We start from the raw sequence: 21,289 nt of genomic DNA, 5'->3' as shown, positions 1-21,289 counted from the left end.
TGCTGTGCTCAGCAAGTAGCTGCTGTGCTGCACATAGTGTGGCTTTGATTTGCCATGTTTCCCAAGCAGCTTCAGAATGAGACATCATCTGCTGCAGTGGGACCTTTGGGTGACAGCTGTATTAAGTGGGGGCACTGGTTCTGGATTCTCATACACAGAATACTCATTCTGTGTGTGAGTATTTTCTGATCCCTGTGTAAATGAGGCTGTCAGAACCATGATGCAACCCAGGAAAGGCATCATCTCTCTGTCAGTGGTTTGAGGATATCAGCATTCCTGAATTTAAGAAAGGTACCTGCACTTGAGTATCCCCATGAGCTAGGCTAAATATATACCTGGGAATATGCTCGAAGTAGCTTTACCTGCAGCTGGGACTTGCTGATTCAGTCAAGTCTGTGAAAAATTAACTGAGAGATCATTTGGGCATGGCTCAGTTGGTCAAACTCATAGCCTAGAGCCAGGAGGTCACAAGTTCCCTTCCCCTGGTGGCCCTCCAGCTCGCTCCCACTGCTGACTTTGCTGTGCTGCTCTCTCCAGGAGGGGAGGAGGAGCTGCCCTTTGACTGGACCCCACTGAGCAGGAGATTAAATGAGGATTCACCAGTTTGTGAGTGAAGGGCACTTTCAAAGGATAGCTGAAGAGGGAAAGGAAGTCCTGAGCAGTCTGTTCTACAGCTTTCTTTCTCGCTATATCACAGCAGTGTTAAAGGGAGTGGTTGCACTGTCCTTAAACTACATAAAATCAAATCTTCCCCTAGACTGTAAGAACTATTTCAAGAAAAGCTGGTATATAATTTAGTTGGGAAAGGGTTAATCTTTGTGTCAGTGATGTCCTGATAAGATGACACTCCAGTTCATTATGCTTCTGGGCTGAAGACAAAAGTGATCCTTGGTTATGATTTGATAATTTTGGTGTGCAACAGGCTGTGTAAGTTAGGAGAAAATGTCTGTTTTGAGCAAGCTGTATCTGTTTCAGTCTTTTTTACCTGAATTTTCCCTTCAGCACAGGGACTGCTAATTGCTCCCAGCTACTGCTCGCATTTTCAATTATATGTGACCCACAGAGACCAATCTAAAGTGACTGAGCAAAGGGAATTTGAAGAGGAGCAGAACTGTTAAGGTTGGGTACTGTCTCCAGGAATTCACAGTAAGAGGCAGTTCTTTGGAAATCAGGAAAGTTTTTTTGTCTACAGAAATGCCAATATTGCTGTTGTTCAACATCACCAGGAGACATCAAATGTCAAAAACAATATATTCACCAACCAGCAGATATCACCCCCTCCCCCAGCTGAGTGCTGATATTAGTTAAAGCTTCTTTTCTTTTTTAAACAAGAAAAGGCCTGTGACTTTATTCCAGATGACATAGTTGGAAGTATCAAAGCAGTGGTAGCATAGTTGGATATTTTGGGATGCCTGGATAATTGGCTGTTTTTCCAAGGCCAAGCAGAAGTCTTTAGCCAGTTGGGTCTTTGCCATGGCTAAAAATCGTCTGCCTTCTGTTGCTGAAGGCAAGGTCTGGGATCAGCAGAGCAGCACAGCTGAGAGCACCACATTTCCCCCCAGGGATACGGGAGAGGAAAAGTTGGTACATGGAGTTGGAACTGAGTCACACCTTGTTGTGAGTGCAAATGCAGGAGATTGGCAAAGCACAGACCTCAGCAACAGGTCAAAATTAATGTAACCCTAGGCTACAGACTAGAGGGCTCTGGGTTGGGATTCATGTTTAGTTTGCATTTTTTTAACTTTGTCCTGTTTTTATACTGTTTGTAGTACAACAGTTTGTCCAATGCTGTTGATTTAATGGGGTGATGTAAAGAGTCAAGCTTGCTTCAGTCATAACTGGAAGCATTTAGGGGGGTTGGTATGTAAATGCCTTTCACTTACTTTAGGAGCATTAGAACATAATTGAAGTTGTGGATGATATTAAATCTTGTTGATTTTTATCAGTCTTTGTTTGTAGTTGTTTGGAAGAGAACCATCTTTCTGTTGCCAATTAGTTAATATTAACTCATTTGTTCCAGTGTAGTTACTCACCCATAACTAAGGAGAGATGCTGCTTGCTGACCCCATACCACTGATAATGACATTGCTTCAGATTCATGCCAGCAAAATGAGGATAATTTCTTATTGTTGAGTGTTTTAAAACAGAAATAATTTAATACCTTAGAAATCAGCAGCAGAGTTAGAAATCATAGGATAACTAATTCCCCGCTTCTGTCTCTGGCACAAATCCTATAGACTTAACTGATGTCTGTTTTCTGTGTGCAAGGAAAGGATCCTCTGCCATATCTTAGATATCTAATTTCTGTATTTTATTATATAGAAAGTCCATAAGCATAACTGGGATGCTTATTGTACATTATTTTACATTCTTTGTTGTAACCCTCTGAAAGAGGGAGAAGAAGAAGAAATCAGTTGCCCATTACCTGTCAATATTTTTTATTATCTTGCCGAGGTGCTTTCAGATTGGCCTCTGACATGTATGTCTTGTAACTGTCCTCTGATGTTGGTATGATCTATGTAGGTTTCTGCAAAAAGAAAAGCACTGAGAGATCATAGTCTTGAAGATTAATTGTTACCTAGTCTATGCTGGAAACTACCAAGTGCTGCAACTGGGCAGTCACTGATGTTTCATAATATATATTTATGTGCCTTTTCAGTTTCCCAATACATTTCAAATGTTTAGTGCCCAGGACAAGCAGTCTAATCTATTTCATCTTTGAATCCTTATAAAAATCACACTGCTTTTTCATCTCCTTAGCACTCCCCATTGCTGAGTCCACTTCCTGCTTTGAAGCCAAGTCCATAATTGTTTGTTCCTGTCTGAATTAGACTGTAAAGCCTTCAGGGATGGGAGTTTGCCTGACTAGGTACTGGTAAACCTCCTTCCCCTCCAGCTTAGATTATACAGGCTTTAAGTAACCACCTGTAGATGGCAAAAGTTGGCTCAGAAGCACAGCCACATGCCTCATAAGCCTGAAAGCAAAACCTTTTTCTTCTGCTTAATAACTTCTCTGGCGCTCTGTGTGTTTCACAGCGGTGTAGAAAGACTCTGAACTTTCAGTGGGGCTTTGCCTGCACTGCCTCGTCCTCTACAACCTGCTGCAAAGACACTGTAACTAGCAATCATGGCAAAATACTCCCAAAGTATTTCCCAAAGGAGCTTAAGCTCCTGTGGGAAGCTCTCATCCAGGTGCTGCTTTGCTGAGATCCCTACGTGTTACACTGATGCCCTCTGTAGCCTATGAACATGGCATGCCTTAGGGGAGTCAGGACATTTTCCTTTACTTGTTTTCCAGTACTTTGTGTCCCTTTAAAGCAGAAGTGAAACTATCAAAACTAGTAAGCTGGTTGCTGCAGCCATCAGGCAGCAAGCAACGTGTTAATGCATGAGTTGTAGTAGCTAGGCAGAAGAAATTGAGTGGAAAAAGGGAGTCTGAGCTCTGGCTGTCTTAAGTGAGCAGCATCTTGTGGCTGCAGTGCCACCTGTGAACCAGGTAAACCAGTGGGGATTGTCATCCAAAGTTTGTGCAGCAAATTTTGATGAACTTTGATCATTCCAGTGTGCTTTTCTGTCCGAAGACAAGGCTCTGTGACAGGTCACTGTGTTGATCACACTAATGCTGCACATCAGCAGATCCCCTCACACTGAAATCAGGAAGCAATTCCCATGCATATCCCTGGGACTGCCTGACCTGTTACTGCCTAACAAGAAGTTTACTCCTTGGTAGCATTAAGGAAGGCATTGCTAGAGGTGAACAGCTTTTTGTGTGCTACACCTCGCTGGCTTTGTGCATGTGAATATGGCTCTTCCCCTAAAGCAAACTGGGTGGAAGTACAAACCTTCTTTTTCTTGAGACTCACTAGAAAGTCTTAGTGCATCACAGATGTCTTTCAAGGAACCCTCCAGCACACAGAGCTCATGTTATGCCAGCAAAAGTCAGGCTGAATCTAGTCTTCAGTGTGAAGAGCATAAGGTAAGCCTTTAGAAAGGAGAAAAACCTGCTGCTTTAAGGCCAAGAGCTATCTCTTAGATCTGCATTCCAGGGCTACCTGCCCTGTGTTGAACCGATGTCAAACTATCCAGTTCAAGCCATGGTTTGCTCTAAGCTTTTACTGGGAGGTAAAATCATGTTTGTGACATACCTTACATACAGCTTAGTGTCTGTGCTTTTAAAGAACTGCAGGCTCTGTAGTCTTGCACATCTTGCTTCATAGCCACCTTTTTGAACCTGCTGCTTCCAGCTGCTGTCATCATTTGATGGCTTTTCTACTTTTATTTTGTACCTCTGAGATTCCAAAGAATAATTGTATTAGGTCAGACAAAAATCTTGCTTCACTTGATACCCTACCTGACTCACTAGCAAGAAGCAAGCATACAGTGATGCTTCCCTGTGGATATTCTTCCCCCTTCCAGCTGTCTTAAAGCCTTTCCGTGTGAATGGTTCTGCCTTGCCTCCCTGTGTGGGTTGGCTTTTTTTTTCCTTTGGTTAACTTGTCTAACTTCTAATCCTCTTGTGACAGCAAGCTCCCCAGTCTGAGCACGTAGCAAACAGCCCTTTCATTTTCTTGGGCTTAAAGGGTAGATTACATAGACACCTCATATTGTGGTGTCACTGTTAGTACGAGCCTTTCCTGTCACTTCCCCATGTGCATCTGTTGATCTTGCCTTCAAAGCTGGGAGGAAGACCTGTTCCTTGATCCTGTTTATTCATTTCTCCCACTCCTTTTAAGGTTGTTTCACTTTGCTGGTCAGGTTAAAGCCCTGATTAAAAATGATAGTTGATTTTTTGATACTGTAAGGTATGTACAATTTGCAAGGCACGAGCGTTGTGCCTCATGGCAAAATGTCTTCTCTAAACTCTATTACAATTGCATGTTCTTGTTGCCAAATGACCTGGCAGTCTGTACGTTTTGATAATGCTCTCCCCTCTCTTTGGAAATGCTGCTGATTTCTCTGGCAGTGCCAGGTGAGTGGAGCTCTGAGCCAGTTGGGTGGATACTGAGAGCCCTTCATGGGATGCAGAGTCTCTCTGGGTGGCTGAGTGTTTTGTTTTGCCAAAGCCGGGAGCAAGGACAGGGCTGGTTCTTGCATTGCAAAATGGTGGCATTTGGCTTCCTGTGCCAGCAGGGATGAGTTTTGCTCTTTGGCTGACTGTCAGCTAGTATTGCCCTACCCCTTCCTACGCCCTGTCACCTGCTGGTGCTTCCCCAGGGAGCCAGGAGCTGCTTACCTGCAGAGGCTCTCATCCAGACAAGCAAGTAAGCACATGCTGGAATCCTGTTGATGTCAGTGAGACCTGAGCATGTTATTAAAGTTAATCACAGCTCAGGGGGTTTGTGAAGTGTGGCTGAGATGCAGGCTCTTTCTGCCAGATGTGCTTGTAGGAGGTTTGGAAGTCTCCCTGGTGTTGTCACATTTACAAGCTCCTGTCATGCTGGACATGTGTAATGCATCCTCCTGTGTTTGGGGGGAAGGCATGTGAAATAGCCAGCCATGGCTCACAGCTCACAGATGTGGCCTAAAGGTAGCCACATCTGTGCTAGAACTGGGCAGCAGTGCTGAAATCAGAACTGTCAGGGGCATAAATAATTGCTGTACCTTCACAACTTTCCTTACTCACCTTTTGATGGGCAAAAGAGGTATGACCTTTGTTGCTGTTGAATTCTCGCTTATTTTGTGAAAAATTGTCACTGTATTTTAATGCTCCTTGTGCTTGAAATTGGTTAATAGGCTTTTTGTCTCATGGACTTGCATCATACCTTCAACTTAATAGACATACTATACTGTGTGCAACGAGGATATGGAGCTGAAACCCAGATTGAATATTCATTAAATTTTTCACCTACTGCTTTTTTTTAATGGTTGTGTGTTTGAGATCAGAGGCTAGCTGATCTGTGGTTTATACTAAAATATATTAATATTTAAGGTTTATACTAAAATATTGTTGCTTTTTTATCAAATAAGATACCAAAAGAATATAAGGTTTAATTTTTTTACAGTTTTCTTTTAGTGTGTTATGATATGTGTGCAAGCTTTTCTTTCTGAGTGTATGAAAACATCCTCCCAATGGTGTTTGGTGTTGCTGCAGAGCAAAATCCCAAGTGGCCTGCATTCAAATAGTAATATTTGGGGTTTTTTAGCTAGTGGCTTGCTAGTGAATAGTTAAATTGATGGTAAAGTGTCAGGGCCCTCTAAGTTCATCCTTTCCATCATTTGTGGAAAGCAGACATCAGAAGCTGCAGTGCTTGGAAGTGGATTCCTTTAGTGACCTGGGAGCTCCTGGCTTAATCTACTCCAGCAATTCCACTCTGTGCTTTCAAAGCCTGGCATTAGGTTTCCCTAAAGTACTTGCGTGTTTCTCTTCTTTCCCCACAAAATCACACAGTGCTGGCTCCTAAGCTAGTACTAACTTATGTGGAAACATACAAACTTTCATGCTTCTCATGTGTGAAATTGAAGAGAAATTAGCAAAGACATAGCTGGAAGAGGGAAAACTTCCTGTGAGTGGGAGAGCAAGCATTGTGTTCTGCATAGCTACTCATTCACAGATCTTTCAGGATTTTTTTTTTTAATATTGACCACATTGTGGATTGCCATTCATTTTGAAATATGTTTTAATGTTATAATTAAATGCTGAGAAAAGCTTGAAGGAAATGGAGCACTTGGACAGCTTTATGTCTGTAAATAGGGCCCTGGTACAGAAGCAGTCCAAAATCTCAGGTTGCTTCACCATCCTGCCCATATCTTGGCTGCATGCAATATTTGTGCTGTGTGAAGTGTCTGAGATCACATTCGCTGTTGGATCTGCCTTAGAGAATGCCAAAATCCAAGTGGACGAGTTCTGCTGTTTCCTGGGAATACAAGTGTCTTGTGCCAGTCCTGTTTCAGGGAGGTAGCTCTCAGCATGAGTGGAAGATAAATGTTAGCAGCATGGCTATGATGCTGTGACTGTGGGTGGAGATGATCCCTTCTGGTCACTATTAATTGCTGTTATCTTAAAAGTCAATCAAACCTACTGTTTTGTAGTCCATGGACTAAGATAAGCTTCTAACTACTCCTTGTTCATGCATTATCCACAGTGGTTGCTTAAAAATAATGAAAGCTCACCTTCTTTTAAGGCTTTGGTAGAGCTACATCTGTCCATGGGTTGCCTTCCTCAAATAGGAGTCCCTGAGTTTGATGCCATCACCGTGTGTGGGAGAGGAGAAGAACACGAATTCAGTAGCCATGGCTTCAGCCTAAATGACAGGAGACCTGTGGTTTGATTTATTTGCTGTTTTGCAGATTGCCTGGGACAGATTTCCTGGTGCTGGTTTCAAAGTATTGACTTTAGACAACCCCAGGTAGTTCAATTTAGGAGCAGGTAGAGAACTGGTGCTGGGCACCTGAGCCTCCCAGACAACCAGGAAAGAGGGGTGCTTTCATGTTCATGGTTTAGTTAGGGACTGCCTGGAACTAGCTGGAAGATCCTAAACATAAGGATTTGTGAATTTTTCTTTCTTCTTAAAGTTGAGGTGTTGGATTTAAGTCTGCCCATGGGGCCATCTGTCTACTCAGGATTTACCCTCCCTTTAAAATAAGCCCTGAGAAGAGGGGAGTGAGAGATGGGAAAAAGCATCCACCATCTTTTGTGTTGTAACAAGAACACGAGGAGCAAAGAGTGTGTTATTTGTGGCCAGGAAGAGGGCAGTCAAGAGGAAGCTTCATTTTGTTGCCTGGCAATTAGCACAGACACTTGAAAAAAGAAAACCTGCCTTCCCATCCTGTTCTTTTTTATCCAATTACTGCAGAATGTAAAATTAATAAATTCTCTTGGGAGGAGAGACCAGATTTGGGTCTTTCTTCTTTGAACTAGCTGTCCTACCTGCTGGGGAAGAGTGAAAGTTGTGAATCTGCTTTCTCTCTGGGTAGAGTTGAATTTAGCATCACCCTTGCTTTGTGTGACTGCTTTATAGTGTGGGCTTGTTGCAAAGGGTGGGTGCTGCTGCTCTTTCCACTTGTTCTTCCTCCCATCTTGTGTGGTGATGCCAGTGCTGCCTGGATGGGTTACGTGTGCTGAGAGCAGAGCTGCCTGGTCAGGGACTCCCTAAAGCCTCCTGTGTGTGCCCTGGCTTTGACTGCAGTGCAGTTCAGCTGGGATGGGCAGGACACAGCTGCCATGGGTGCCTCAGCGTGGCACGTGCCACTCACCATGGGGTGCACACTGGAAGCTGCCACAGGGCCATTTGTGATAATGCTTAAGGAGAAACCTTTTATGTAAGTCTAAGCTGGTGGGTTTGGGTTCTTTGGCAGTGGCTGGAGAGATGTCATCCTCTCGCTCCTCCTGGGATGGGAGTGCCTGTCTGCCTTGGGTGACAGATAATTTTTTCAACCTAGCCACAACTCTGACACAGTTACATTAGGCAGGAAGGACTTCCTGCCACTGGCTGGAACAAAGATGTCACTGGAGACAGAGGGTGTGAAGTCTCAGAGTCAGTTGCCCCTCAACAAAGCCTCCTGCAGATCTGTTAATGAACATCCCCAAGCATTTCCTGGCAGTCATTCCTAGCACACACCAGTGGTGCTGGCTGTCAAGTGTGACCTCATTAACATAAGGGTTTGCTCCACTTTCATTTCAGGTCGTCAGAGCTGCTGAAGAAGCTGCTTCCACCCTGGCGAGTTCCATCCACCCTGAGCAGTGCATCAAGGTGCTTTGCCCCATCATTCAGACTGCAGATTATCCAATTAATTTAGCTGCCATCAAAATGCAAACGAAAGTCATCGAGAGGATTTCCAAGGAATCGTTGCATCAGCTGCTACCTGATATCATTCCTGGGTTGTTACAGGTACAGAATCCCATGTCACTGCTCCTGAGCACAAGCCACCATTAATTTGTGACATCTCTGCCCTAAGGGAAGGAGAATGATGGATCCTATAGGGCCAGATTTTGGTAAATTAAGCCATTTAATTTTTGCTAAAGTAAAATTTTTATATATGAGTTTTTGATCCTTTTAATATTAAGGAAAGGAAAACTCAGGTTCTTACATGGATATTCCACAATTGGATGCCTTTTTCTGACTCCCAAATAAGCTAGTAGCAGCCATGAAATAAATTTGAGGATAGGACTTAGCCACATTTTACACTGTCTCTGTACATCTTGTAGTCGCCTTTAATTCCCCTTTAATTCTGCTGAGATGTTCTGTGCTTTGATGGTACTTTGCACTTGAATTTGAATCCCAGCAGGCAGGTTGCTCCTTTCCTCTTTTCTCTCTGAAATTAGGAGCAAGCTACTTGCTGACTTTATTCAGCCTCTTTCATAACTCTCTCGGGCTGGGTGGGGAGCTGTGTTTCTGCCAGGGCCAGGGCTTAGTTGTACACTGTAGATTTAGCTTTGAGCACTGGCTGTAGCAGTGTTGTCTTTTGGCCCCCTGCACAAGCAGCTGGCACTGCTGGGATGGGGCTGCAAACAAGAAGAAAATATGTGAAGTAGCAGTGAGGAAGGAGAGAAAATGTGTTTACTGGGGAGAGACTGTGACAGGAACAGATCAGAGTGAAAGGGGGAGATATGTTTAGGTGGGTAAGACTTCCATGGAGAACTGGGATAAAGAGGCTCCTCATTGTGAGCTTAAAATGTTGGAAGGACAAGAGCAAAGTCAGAAATTCCCCTTATGCATCCTGGCATTCTTCCCAACTTTGTAGTGTCAGCTCTTGCAATTCTTAAATCTCAGTTTCTGGGAATTGGACAATTCTGTATTCATCTAAACTTTTGTTGTAAAATGGTTTTAGCCATCATTGTTGGAGACAACAATCTGAACAGTGAAGATTTGATGCACTGGAAAAGTCTGAGAGCAGCATGCCTTTAAAAAGGCAATTTTGTTTGTCTTCTTTATTTACTTTAATTGTTCTTGTTTCAGAGTGTAGTTTGCCTGAGATACTTCCTTACCTTAAAAACTCAGTAATGGAAGAAATTTACTCCTTACATTAGGGAAGTATTTTGGGATCCTGGCTGCAGGGCTGTGTTGGAGAGAATCACCTTTGTGCTTGTTTACCATGCTGAGGGTCCTGGCAGAGTGGTGAGAAGTGTCAGCAGCAGTGTGGGCACAAATGTGCAGCTCAGCAGCCTGGAGCAGGCTCCCCATGGACAGATGGGGACTCCATGGAAGAACAGGGCTTGGCAGGGGAGAGTTGTGGTGCTTGTCCTGGTCCTGATGAGGAGGCTCAGCCTTTTCTCCACCTTGATGCTCAATAGCTTGCTGTTTTCTGTGAGCTCACCGAGGTCTCCAGCTTTCCTAGCTCAGTGCTTTGGGGATTGCAGACTGTTGTTTTGGGCTGTACTTGGGCCCTGCAGCTGGGGCAGCCCCAGCTGTGCTGCATCCCTCCTCTGGCTTTCCTGGCAGAGTCCTGATGTGTGTATCTGATAGAGTCCTGAGCTTGTGTTAGGAAACCATAACTAGATATTAATAACTTACAACATGACAGTAATAAGTAATAACAGAAGGAACAGATAGGGTGATGGCATTCTCTTACTCTTTGAGTATTCAGGTTACAAATTGCTATGCTAAGCAGAGGTTTTTAATTTATCTCTTAGGTCAGCAAAATGCACATCAGCTCTGTAGTGTATTGCTCAGGAAGGGTGTTGGGGAGTGCTGTTTGTCTTCTGACCTTTTCCTCTCATTTCCAGGGTTATGATAACACGGAGAGCAGTGTCAGAAAAGCCAGTGTATTTTGCTTAGTGGCTATTTATTCAGTAATTGGAGAAGAACTGAAACCTCATCTCGCACAACTCACAGGAAGCAAGGTACAAGAGTAATGTGTCTGTGGTGTTTTGGTACTGCAAGCCATTCTGCTGGCTATTACTAGCAGCCAGACCAGTGGCTTCACTGCAGCTCTGGGTCAGGTTCTCTGAACTCTAGTAAATCCTGTCTCACCCTGACAAATGCCACAGGGGCAGCACTGCACCTGCTCAGCAGTGTGAGCATTTGAAATCCCACTTAGCAAATTTTAATGGTGTTTGGAGATGGGTTTTATGATACATTTGATCTTGTGTAACTGCAGGCTGCCTCTGAGCAGGTCCTTCTCCAGACACATTTGCCTTCCTCCTTTGGCATTACATCCAGAGGTGATTGTGCAGTGAGCTGGCTCCGCTGGCTGCTCTGGCTGAAAACCAGATCTGCAATACAAATTAAATAGCTTTTAGTCTGCTCTGTGGCACACAGGCATCCTCATGCAGAGAGTGATGGGAGTGCATGGGGATGGTGGGAGAGCAGGTCCTCTCAGCAGCAAGCTGTGATTAGGGCTGGTAGAAATGCAGGTAAAGCTTCACTCTTAACAGCAGGGCACATGTGTCCCTTTCCTTCTGGGACAACAGCAAGCTCAAATGACCCTTCTAAGGACTTTGTACCTTGGAGTCAGACAAGCTGCAAAACTCAAATTCTGACCTGATGCTGCAAGTGAAACCAAGCCCTTAATTCAACTCTGTCCTTCAGACAAGAATTTTGTGTTGGTGTTTGATTGCTTTTCAGAGCTCTCAACACACCACCACAATTTTTTTTCTGCTGTTTTAAGTCTTCATACCGAAGATTTCTATGCAATTTTAAGATGAATTCACCAGGTTTTGTTTCTGAAACAAATTGTGTACATAAATAGCTACTTAGTTCGCTCAAATTCTGACCTGATGCTGCAAGTGAAACCAAGCCCTTAATTCAACTCTGTCCTTCAGACAAGAATTTTGTGTTGGTGTTTGATTGCTTTTCAGAGCTCTCAACACACCACCACAATTTTTTTTCTGCTGTTTTAAGTCTTCATACCCATGATTTCTATGCAATTTTAAGATGAATTCACCAGGTTTTGTTTCTGAAACAAGTTGTGCACTATTGTGCACACTACAATAAATAGCTACTTAGTTCAGAGGGCTTCATTGTGTCATTTTGAAGTCATAATTTCTTTCATGAGTAAGGAAGTGTGGCATAGGCCAAAACAATCTAAAAACACTTAGATTTTATTTCTGTCTTGTCACTAAACAAATTATAATTGTGCCTTCAAATTGCTCTTGAAAGAGACAGCTATGCGTGCTGAGGTTTACCTCTTTATATTTGGGATGTTAGGATATCTCCCTATAAAATGTTGTAGAGGCTTTATTATTCCAGTATCCTAGGTGCCACAAACATTAGTCCACCACATCACTAACTATAAACATGTAAGCAATTGTTCTGGGTTTATACAGACTGCCTGCCTGTTTAAAGTTAAATGTAAACATAAGTCACTGCAGGATCTGGAGTTTAGGTGGCAAGGAGGAAAAGAAAACAAATCCATGCAAGGGAAGTATATAGTCATAACAACTGCAGTTGCACTGGATGTACCACATTAGTGAAGATGTGTCATTGAAAAAGAACATTTTATAAAACAGGGTAAGTTCAGGGTGTTTCCTGGGAGGGAGACCCTTGACTCTGGGATCAGCAGTGTGCCTGCAGCCCTACTGACCTCTGTGGGAATCCTGCCTGACCTGGCCTGGCTGCAGGATTGAGGTCTATGAACTGATGGCTGCTGAAGTGAAATGCAGGAGGCTTTTCTAAATCCCATTAAGTCTGTCTGTAACTTCAATGGGACTGTGCACAGCCTCTTGTCTCTCCTCTGAAATATGGTCAGTTTTCTTGATTTTCCTCCAGAGTGCCCAGTGTCAGCTCACCCCAAAATGAGCTCACCACAGAATGTGAGTTTTTACATTGGCAGTCAGCTTTTCCCCCTCTGTTTTTTTCTGGCATCTTCTCCTGATGTTTCTTTCTTTCTTTCAGATGAAGCTACTAAACTTGTATATAAAGAGGGCACAGACCACCAACAGCAACAGCAGCTCCTCTTCAGATGTTTCAACGCACAGTTAATGGAGATCTGTGGACATATGTGTAGACTTAGCAGCAATCAACGGTGCCTCTCAGAGACCTTTCTGCTACTCTTCACTGGCGTGCTCCATCAGCTTAAGGAGGCCATGCAGATATTTATTGCAATCAGTATTTTAGTCCCTTAAAAGCTTTTATGTAGAATCTTACTGGTATTGAATGTAAAGGAAGCAAGGTCTGTGTCGCAGTCTTCATTAAAGTGAACATCAGAAAGCCATACTTAAACATATTTGTATAGCCTGCTGAAATCTCAGAAATATGTTTAGGTTAGCATTCTAACACTGAGTCCAAGAACCTGGACACAAGTAAAAGTCAAACAAATCGTGTTGGTTTAGTTCATACCCAGTTTTGGTTTCTGTGTGCTAGTTACCTGCTCTCTCCCCTCACCCATTCTGGCTGGGTCCTTCTCTTCTTTCAAGTCTTGTGTTCCTGTTCTGTACTCCCTGTTGCAGCTTGCCTGACTTGCAGGGCCCTCCATGGGGAGATCTTTGCAGGTGTAGCTGTGATTCCAGCCTCAGATGCTTTAATACTGAGAGATACCAAGTGAGTAATGAAAGTAGGTTCTTTTTAAACATCTGAGTTTTGTACATAGTTCTGACAGGCCCCGGATGGGCTGATCTCTCTGTAACTGCTATCCAGCCAGATGTGCTGTGCATAACAGCTGGGCTCTTGCTCTTTTCATTGACTTTGTAAATACTTCTCCCCTCTCAACCCATTTGGCTCTTTAATATGTTCAAAAGACTCCCCAGGTTACCTGTTACTCCCCAAAGGGAACCTGAGACCCAGTTCTGGGACCGACCTCTGCAATAGGATAGTGGAGTTAGGTGGGGGGGATTGGGTTAGGCTCTGAGTGTGTCAGTGGGTGGGCAGTGGGAGCTGGCAGAGCTGTGCTTCAGTGCCAGCTGTTTTCTTTGAAATCTGTAGCATCAAAGGGCTGATCTGCTGCTCTGACTGACCCACTGATGCTGGATGGCTTTGTCCCCACAGCTCCTTTGCACTTTGGGCAAAATGTTCATCCCAGAGGACAGAAAGGGTGTCTGAATCTGAACAGAAATACCACATGGAAGCACCTCTGAGCCAGCTGGGACAGTGCTGGTTGCCTGCCACAGCCCCTCCTGTTCCTGAAGAGCCTGCAGTGCTGTTAACTGCCCTTAGAAACCTCCTTTGTGCCATGTCCATGCACAGGCTTGCTGAGTGCTCTGCATTTCAGAAGAGTGGGGGTCCCTCACCGGGCACTGCTGACAGCAGGGTGCTCTAGGTGAGGTGTTTGCAGCCTAATGACACAGACCAGGTCAGAGGCAAACCAGCAGCCATCAAATACCTCACAGCACTGCCCCTCCCTGAACACAGACCCTTCCGTTTGCAGAGGGGGAGCTCCCCCTGGCTCTGCCTGTAACCAGGGAAGGCAGGAGGTTGCTAATTAACGTGCTGTGTTTGGCCCTGGGCTGGATCCTGGCTGATGGGCCTGCCCACCCCAAACCTGCCATGGATCACAGCTGGGGTTTTGCCTCCAGTGCCAGTGATGCAAGAGGATGATGGATTTGCAGCTTATGGCTCAGCTGTGGTGATGGATGTGTGTTCCCTGGCTGCTCTCAGTGCCCTGGAGTCTCTCCATCTTCATCTCCTCTTTAGGGAGCTGAAGGGACACCTTGGGAACATACTGAGAACATGAGACTCCATTGCTGCAGCAGGGCAGGGTACAGCCCCTTCCATCAATTATCCCTCTGTGTTTCAACCCCATCCCTGAGGAGTTAAGTGGGAGCTGACACTTGCTGCCAGCTTTTCTCCCAGTTCTCTTCTCAGGAGGGGTTGGGGCTGGTGGGGCTGTGTCACTGGGCTGCAGAGCTTGTTGGTCCCTTTCCCTGCTCACCTGAGAGCAGGGGAGTGGCCTGCTCCTGGTACACATGTGCAGGTTTTGCTGGCTGCAGGGCTAATTCCCTCATCTTTCCCAACCAGCAATGCTATGGCAGGAAAAACCATGTGCTTTCCTGGGGTGGGGGATTCCCCCAGGGTCTTTCTGCAGGCTCAAAAAAGCCATCCTCACTGAAGGGGGGGATTGGTTGCTCTGTGGTTCGTGTCTGCCGTTCCATGGACCATTTCTTTTCCACATCTTTCTGTATGCTTGTTAGAGTGCTATTTTTAATTTTTTTGAATGCTTCAAATTTGATTTTAACACAAATTTATTTTTCCTTTTGAGGAAATACTCAGTTGACTTGTTGGCAGCAGTTAAGCTGTCTTGTTTGAATTTTTAGTAGTGGGCTAGGTTTTTTGGGGGGGTGTTGGTTTTTTGTTTTGGGTTTTGTTTTTTTTTTAATTGTTAACTGCTTAGTATTTATGCCTCTCTTTCTCGCCGTCTCAGCTCAGCATCTTCTGTTCCAGCTCTGGGCTTCAGAAGGTCAGCATAGCTGACCAGGTGGTGTTAGTCCCTCCCAGCTGTGATGGAGCTTGGTCTATCATCATTTGCTGATTGTTGGTTTTGATTTTTTTCCTTTCCATTGAATGGCACACTGTAGCAAATCTCCAGGAATGGAATTCCTTCTGAAATGATTTGACCTGCTTTATGGAACGCTGTTGGTATGCACTGAGAGTGAAGGCGCTGTGCCATCCCTGGCGCCGCAGTCGGGTCCAGGCTGGCCCTTGAGAAGGTGCCCAGGCCAGGCTGTGCTTCCCGAGGCACCACAGGGGCTGCAGGGGGAACCAGGCCTTACTTCCTGACCCAGATTCAGTTCTGTTCGTCAACAGATGCTCATCAATGTGCTACTTGATTCCACGGCGTGGGTCGAGGACTGTCCATCCTTTGAGTACTCCAGGGCGTGTTCTCCCTGTACACAGCAGGAGCATTCTGCTTGGGTATTTATAAATCATCACTGACAATGTACATAGTAGGGGTCTTTAGAACGTTGAACGTGACCCAGTTTTTATTTTGTGTTTCCTTTGAAGTACTCAAAGGGCTAGCTCTGAATGTCACCTCTCTGATCTCCAGTTTTGACTTCAACAAGCTGTACAATCATCTTGTTTTCTCTTCAGCAAGCATAAAGGTCTCTCTGGCTACAAATCACAGTGTCCACGCACGCTTGCAGAGGAAGGTCTGCATGCTGCAGTGCCTCACTGCTCTGGTGAAGCTTGTGCTCACCTTCTCCTGGCAGTAGCCACCTACTGCAGCTGCCTTTTTTTTTCTTGCTGCCCATTATGCAGGGCTTCAATTTTTCGTACCTTTAAAAAAAAAGGAAAAATAAAAAAAGGGGAAAAAAAAAAAAGAAAAAAAAAAAGTGTATTTTCTTTGCCCACCATGCTTTAAAAATCTGAATGGGAGAAAACTCTCAGCAGACAGCAGCTCTTGGCTGCAAGGTTGCCGAAATCTCAGATGTGGATGTTTTTTCTGCCATTGGCTGCACCAGTGCTCCGTGGGCATGGGCAAATCCCGGCTCCATCTGCCCCACAGGTCTACGTACTGTAGTTCTCATGTAGTTCAGAAATACCGAGGCATGTGGCTTTCTTAAGGTACACTATGTGTGCTTGCCTGGATTACAATACAATACAAGACTGTCTTTTTAATTGCTTATTACTAGCTTACCAATAACCTGTATAAGTAATGTAACTTGCATCTTTGTCATCAGAACCTTTTCTCCCCACCCCTTTATTTATCAAGCATAATATTACATATTAAGGGACAGAAAAATAGACCTTTGTAGTACACAGCAGGACGTTGCTAACAATGTTTTAAATGGGAAGTAAAAAATGCTCTGAAAAATGCCAGCCATGAGAAATGACTTTGTTGGCACCGTGTTCATGCGCATGTATTTTTTTCTATTTTTTCCGCTTTTGTCATGTTACATCCATATCTGTATTTATATCTTATTTGTTTCACTTTTGAGTGTATCATGGCAATTGTACAGATGTTTTTTGTTAACATTTACGTGATAGACTTTGCTAAAAAAAAAAAATTAAAATAAAACCTTTTGAGTTTGCCCTAGAATAAGCGGAAGTTGGGTTTCATCTTGGGGGAGAAACATCAAAGTAATTCACTGTCCAACAGAGCTCCTTATTCCAACCTGTGCTTGTAAATGTTTTGGTCTTATTTGACACAATTGTGTTTGAAAGCTGATGGTTGTGCAAAATCATGTAACTCAAGGAGGAAGGACTTCAAAGATACCTGTATTCTGAAGCTTGTTGAGAGAATTACAGAGGTTTTGAAATAAGTGGCTGTAGATATTTGGGTGATGAAGCATTTGGGGAAGTGAAGGAATGCTGGGAACTGCACAGCTCTCTGTGCCTGGTACCAAATGACAAAGAACTTGAATTTGAATTGTCTGGGCAGCCTGAGCACTCAAGCACTTGTGTGTTTTCCTGTGGGAATAGTAGCTCATCACAATTTAAAAGCCTGTAGTGAAGCTGTGCTCTCCACTCAGGAAATGAGTTCCCTAAGGTATGATTTTTACCTTGATGTCCAAGGCAAAAGCTCCTCAAATACCTTGTGCTGAGAGCAAGGAAGCCAGGAGTGTGCAAGAGGTTCAGATTTTGTAGGGGAGGCTTTTGGTTTGAATGTTCCTAGACAGAAGAATATATGGAGAATGTCACAGAGCATGAAGAGCAGCACTGACATTCCTCACTGTCAGCAAGCCCTGCCCCATGTCAGCCCAGGGACCCTTCTGCACTGAGATTCAGGGGCTGGGCTGGGAGCAGGGCGCTGTGGTGGCTCCTCCTGCTGCAGGTCTTGCCCCTGTGGTGACAGGGTCTTTTTTGACTCTGATGTGTGTCAGAACAGTAGGAGGGAAGGTCCATCCTTGCCCAGTGACCCTGGCTTCTTCCCAGAGCACTTTCTGTGTGGTTATGCAGAGAGAAAATTAGAGGGGCTGAATCCCACTAGAACTTAATCTGGCTCCTGCTGTAAAAGACAATAAGCAATTAACAGCCAGAGGGGGAATTCTCATCCTTTATTGGATGCACAGGAAACATAGTGACAAAGGATGAGGGACAAGCTGAGGTACTTAATGCATGAAGCAGATCCTCCTGAGTGCCATCCCAAGGCATGTCCAGGACAACCAGGGAGCCAGGCCCAGCCAACATTGGTTTGTGAAAGGCAGGTCCTGTTTGACTGAGCTGATCCCCTTCTGTGACACAGTGACCCACTGAGTGGATGAGGGGAGTGCTTTGGATGTTTTCTACCTGGACTTCAGTGAAGCCTTTGACACCATTTCCCACAGCACCTCCTGGAGCCACTGGCTGCTCATGGTTTGGACAGGTGCACTCTGCTGGGTTAGAACTGTCTGGATGGCCAGGCCCAGGGAGGTGGTGAAGGGAGTCCAATCCAACTGGCAGCTGGTCACCAGCAGTGTTCCTCAGAACTCTGTGTTGGGGGGCACTTCTGTTTCATGTCTCTATCAGTGGTCTGGATGAAGGGATCAAATGCACCCTCAGTCAGTCCACAAACAATGCCAAGCTGGGCAGGAGCGTTGCTGCTGGATGGCAGGAAGGCTCTGCACATGGATGGACTGATGGACAGGCTGGATTGATGGTCTGAGGACAGTTGTATGAGGTTCAAGAAGGTGAAGTGTCAAATCCAGCCCCTGGATCACAAAACCCCAGGCAGTGCCTCAGGCTGGGGCAGAGTGGCTGGAAAGGTGTCCAGCAGAGAAGAACCCAGGGGTGCTGGTCCACAGTGACTGAACCTGGGCCAGCTGAGCCCAGGTGGCCAAGGAGGCCAGTGGCACCTGGCCTGGATCAGCAGTGGTGTGGCAGCAGGACCTGGGCAGGGACTGTCCCTCTGTGCTGGGCACTGGTGAGGCTGCACCTCAAATCCTGTGGTTTGGGCCCCTCCCTACAGGAAGGACATGGAGGTGCTGGAGCATGTGAAACGGAGCTGTGGAAGGGTGTGGAGCATAAATACTGCAAGGAGTGGCTGAGGAAGTAAGCTGGGTGCTTACTTGTGAGAAAAGGGCTCAGGGGATGCCTTTTAGGTCTCTACAACCAGCTGAAAGAGGCTGTAGAGAGGTGTTCTCTCCTCCCAAGTAACAAATTATAGGAAAAGGGCCTCAGGTTTCACCAGCATAGGTTTAGATGAGATATTAGGAAAAAATTTCATGGAAAGGGTTGTCAGGCATTGAACAGGCTGTCCAGGGAAGTGGCTGAGTCACCATCTGTGGAGGTATTTAAAAGATGTAGATGTGTCACTTATGACGTGGTTTTATGGTGGACTTGTCAGTGCTGGGTTAACAACTGGGCTTGGCGACATCAGAGGTCCTTTTCAACCTAAATGATTCTGTGGATTTTCATGTGCTCTTTGAGATGAGACAGAAGAGAGTTTATTTACTGAACCACCTGAAAGTATCTGTCCCTTGTATCCCCTTTGTGGTGAAGTCCCTTGTCCTCAGCCACATGGCTGCTCCACAGATGGAGGATGAGGAATGGCTGTAATCCTTGGTTTAGAGGGTTTTGCTGAGCTCATCCCTATGGAGGAGGACTGGAATCACTGCCAGCCATTAAAGGTAGGTAGCAGATTCCTGGCAAGTGTGAAGACTTGTTGGAGCACTTACAGCCCATTCTCAATTCATTTCTCTGTCCTGAAGAGTCTGAGCTGCTGCTTCTTCTTCCCTCTGCATTCCCCCTCAAATGATTTTGTGACCCCTTCCCTCCCAATAAGGGATGTGCCAAGGAGTGACTCGGGACATGTCAGCAGAGTTGCACTCCTGGACCAGGTAGGTGTCTTATCTCAGTTTTCTCCACTTTAAGATATTTTGGTTTAAACCTCCTGAGAAAATGCAGCTCAGTTGATCAGTGGTAACTTAAATAATTCCACTGCTTCTGATTGTGCAACGCAACCTCTCACTTGTGCAACCCTCGTTTACCCTCCCCGAGCAAATACCGCACACCACTCTCTTCCTTTCACCAACCCAACACATTTTTCCTGCTTTGTATTGTCATACGCTTCCATGGAGTATGGAAAGGGCTGACTCCAGCCCTGGCAAGGAGCCTGCTGGGAAGAGGCTCAGGGCAGAAATGGATGTAACACTGAGCTCAGGGAGGAGAGGGCAGACCATAAACCAGGGCTCTCAGATGGTTGTGTGCTTGTATAGGTCCAGAGAAAGGCCATTGCTGATTGTGATCCCCAGTCATGGATCCATTTGTGGATGACACGGGATTACAGCCAGTATGTGCATGTAAAATGGGCTGCAGGAGGCTGGTTCAGTAGTGGGGCAGCACTTGAGAGCCCCACTGAGCACGGCTGTCCTCTGCCAAGGATGGGAGGGCAGTGACACCCACTGCAGCCATGTGCCCCTGCAGCACTGCAGCACAGGAGATGCTCATGCTTCAGATTCTCCCTGAGGATCTGACTGCAGCCAAAGTCTTGGGAAATATTAGCCTGCTAATCCCAAGGCCCTTACACAACATTACTCTGTTCTCCATGCTGCTTTGTCATAACTTGGCATGCACTGACACAGGCCCAGCAAAGCCGTGGCTTTCCAAAATCCAGCTGTTTACACCCAGACTTGGGTGCCAGCCCATTAACCAGGAGCCAGGCTCAGGGACAGAAAGTGCTTGTCCCATGGGGCAGGCAGGAAGCACAGGATGATGCTCATGGGGTGTTCCCATGAGGGACCCGGGGCCACAGGACTGTGCAGAGGCAGTGCTGGGCACGAGGGAAAGGCAGGAGCTGGTTTGGGAGCGGAGGAGAGCGGGAGCAGCCGTGGGCAGCGGAGGGGGTGGTGAGGGCAGTGTAAACCAGACCCAGCTAACGCGGGGCTGGCGGGATTACAGGGTGCCAGGGAAGCTGCTCACAAACACATCGGGGACAAAGCAGCCCTCCAGAGCTGAGGGGTAATGAGTAATTAATGGAGACAGGGATGAAATTCATAATGACTCAAAAATGTCCGAGATAATGAAGTCCTTTTCTTTAAATCCACCTTTAACAAGAAAGCTAAGGGAAAGGATTTAGATCAATTAAGAAGTAAAGAAAGGCAATCTTGTAAAAATAGCTATTGACACAAGCAACTGAGGCAACAGCTGGAAAGTCTTGCCATGGCAGTGTATAAAACAACCGTGTATGGCATAAAGACACCCATAAGTGACAGCAGGTACAGAAACAGCCAAGAGGGAGCTTCAGCATACATTCATCAAACCACTGCAAATGCAGCAGGGGCTGGTGAAGGGTTTGAGCTCTGGGGAGCCCATGGTGAGGAGCAGCAGCGAGCAGGGGTCGCAGTGCACTCCTGTGGGATGCAGCAGCCCTGCGTGAGCATCAGCAACCACTCCTGGGCAAGGGGCAGGCAGTGGCCCTCAAAGGGATCGCATGCAAATTTACCAAAGCCCAGGGGAGACAAAAGAGGCTGGAAACATTGCAGCTGCCCCTAAAACATGTTCGTTACCTCTCTCTTAGAGGAAATATTTTTGTCTCTCTCTGTCTACCATGCAGCAGG

General features: G+C 45.6%; 1 protein-coding gene across 20 annotated transcripts in view; it reads left to right on the top strand.

Annotated features, from left to right (window-relative positions):
* CLASP1 (cytoplasmic linker associated protein 1) overlaps nt 1-16,851 on the top strand; it is a 168,105-nt gene extending 151,254 nt beyond the window's left edge. For all 20 annotated transcript variants that reach the window (XM_039701680.1, XM_039701830.1, XM_039701839.1 and 17 more), the window contains 3 exons: nt 8,622-8,828; nt 10,664-10,780; nt 12,774-16,851. In XM_039701680.1, coding sequence (XP_039557614.1) covers nt 8,622-8,828; nt 10,664-10,780; nt 12,774-12,860 — 411 coding nt within the window. In that variant the 3' untranslated portion in view covers nt 12,861-16,851. The remainder of the gene's footprint in view (nt 1-8,621; nt 8,829-10,663; nt 10,781-12,773) is intronic.
* The last annotated feature ends 4,438 nt before the right edge of the window (nt 16,852-21,289 follow it).

The sequence above is a fragment of the Passer montanus genome, unplaced genomic scaffold (assembly GCF_014805655.1).
Source record: "Passer montanus isolate IOZ18808 unplaced genomic scaffold, ASM1480565v1 scaffold1, whole genome shotgun sequence".
NCBI lineage: Eukaryota > Metazoa > Chordata > Aves > Passeriformes > Passeridae > Passer > Passer montanus.
This window is presented reverse-complemented; position numbering and strand designations above follow the sequence as displayed.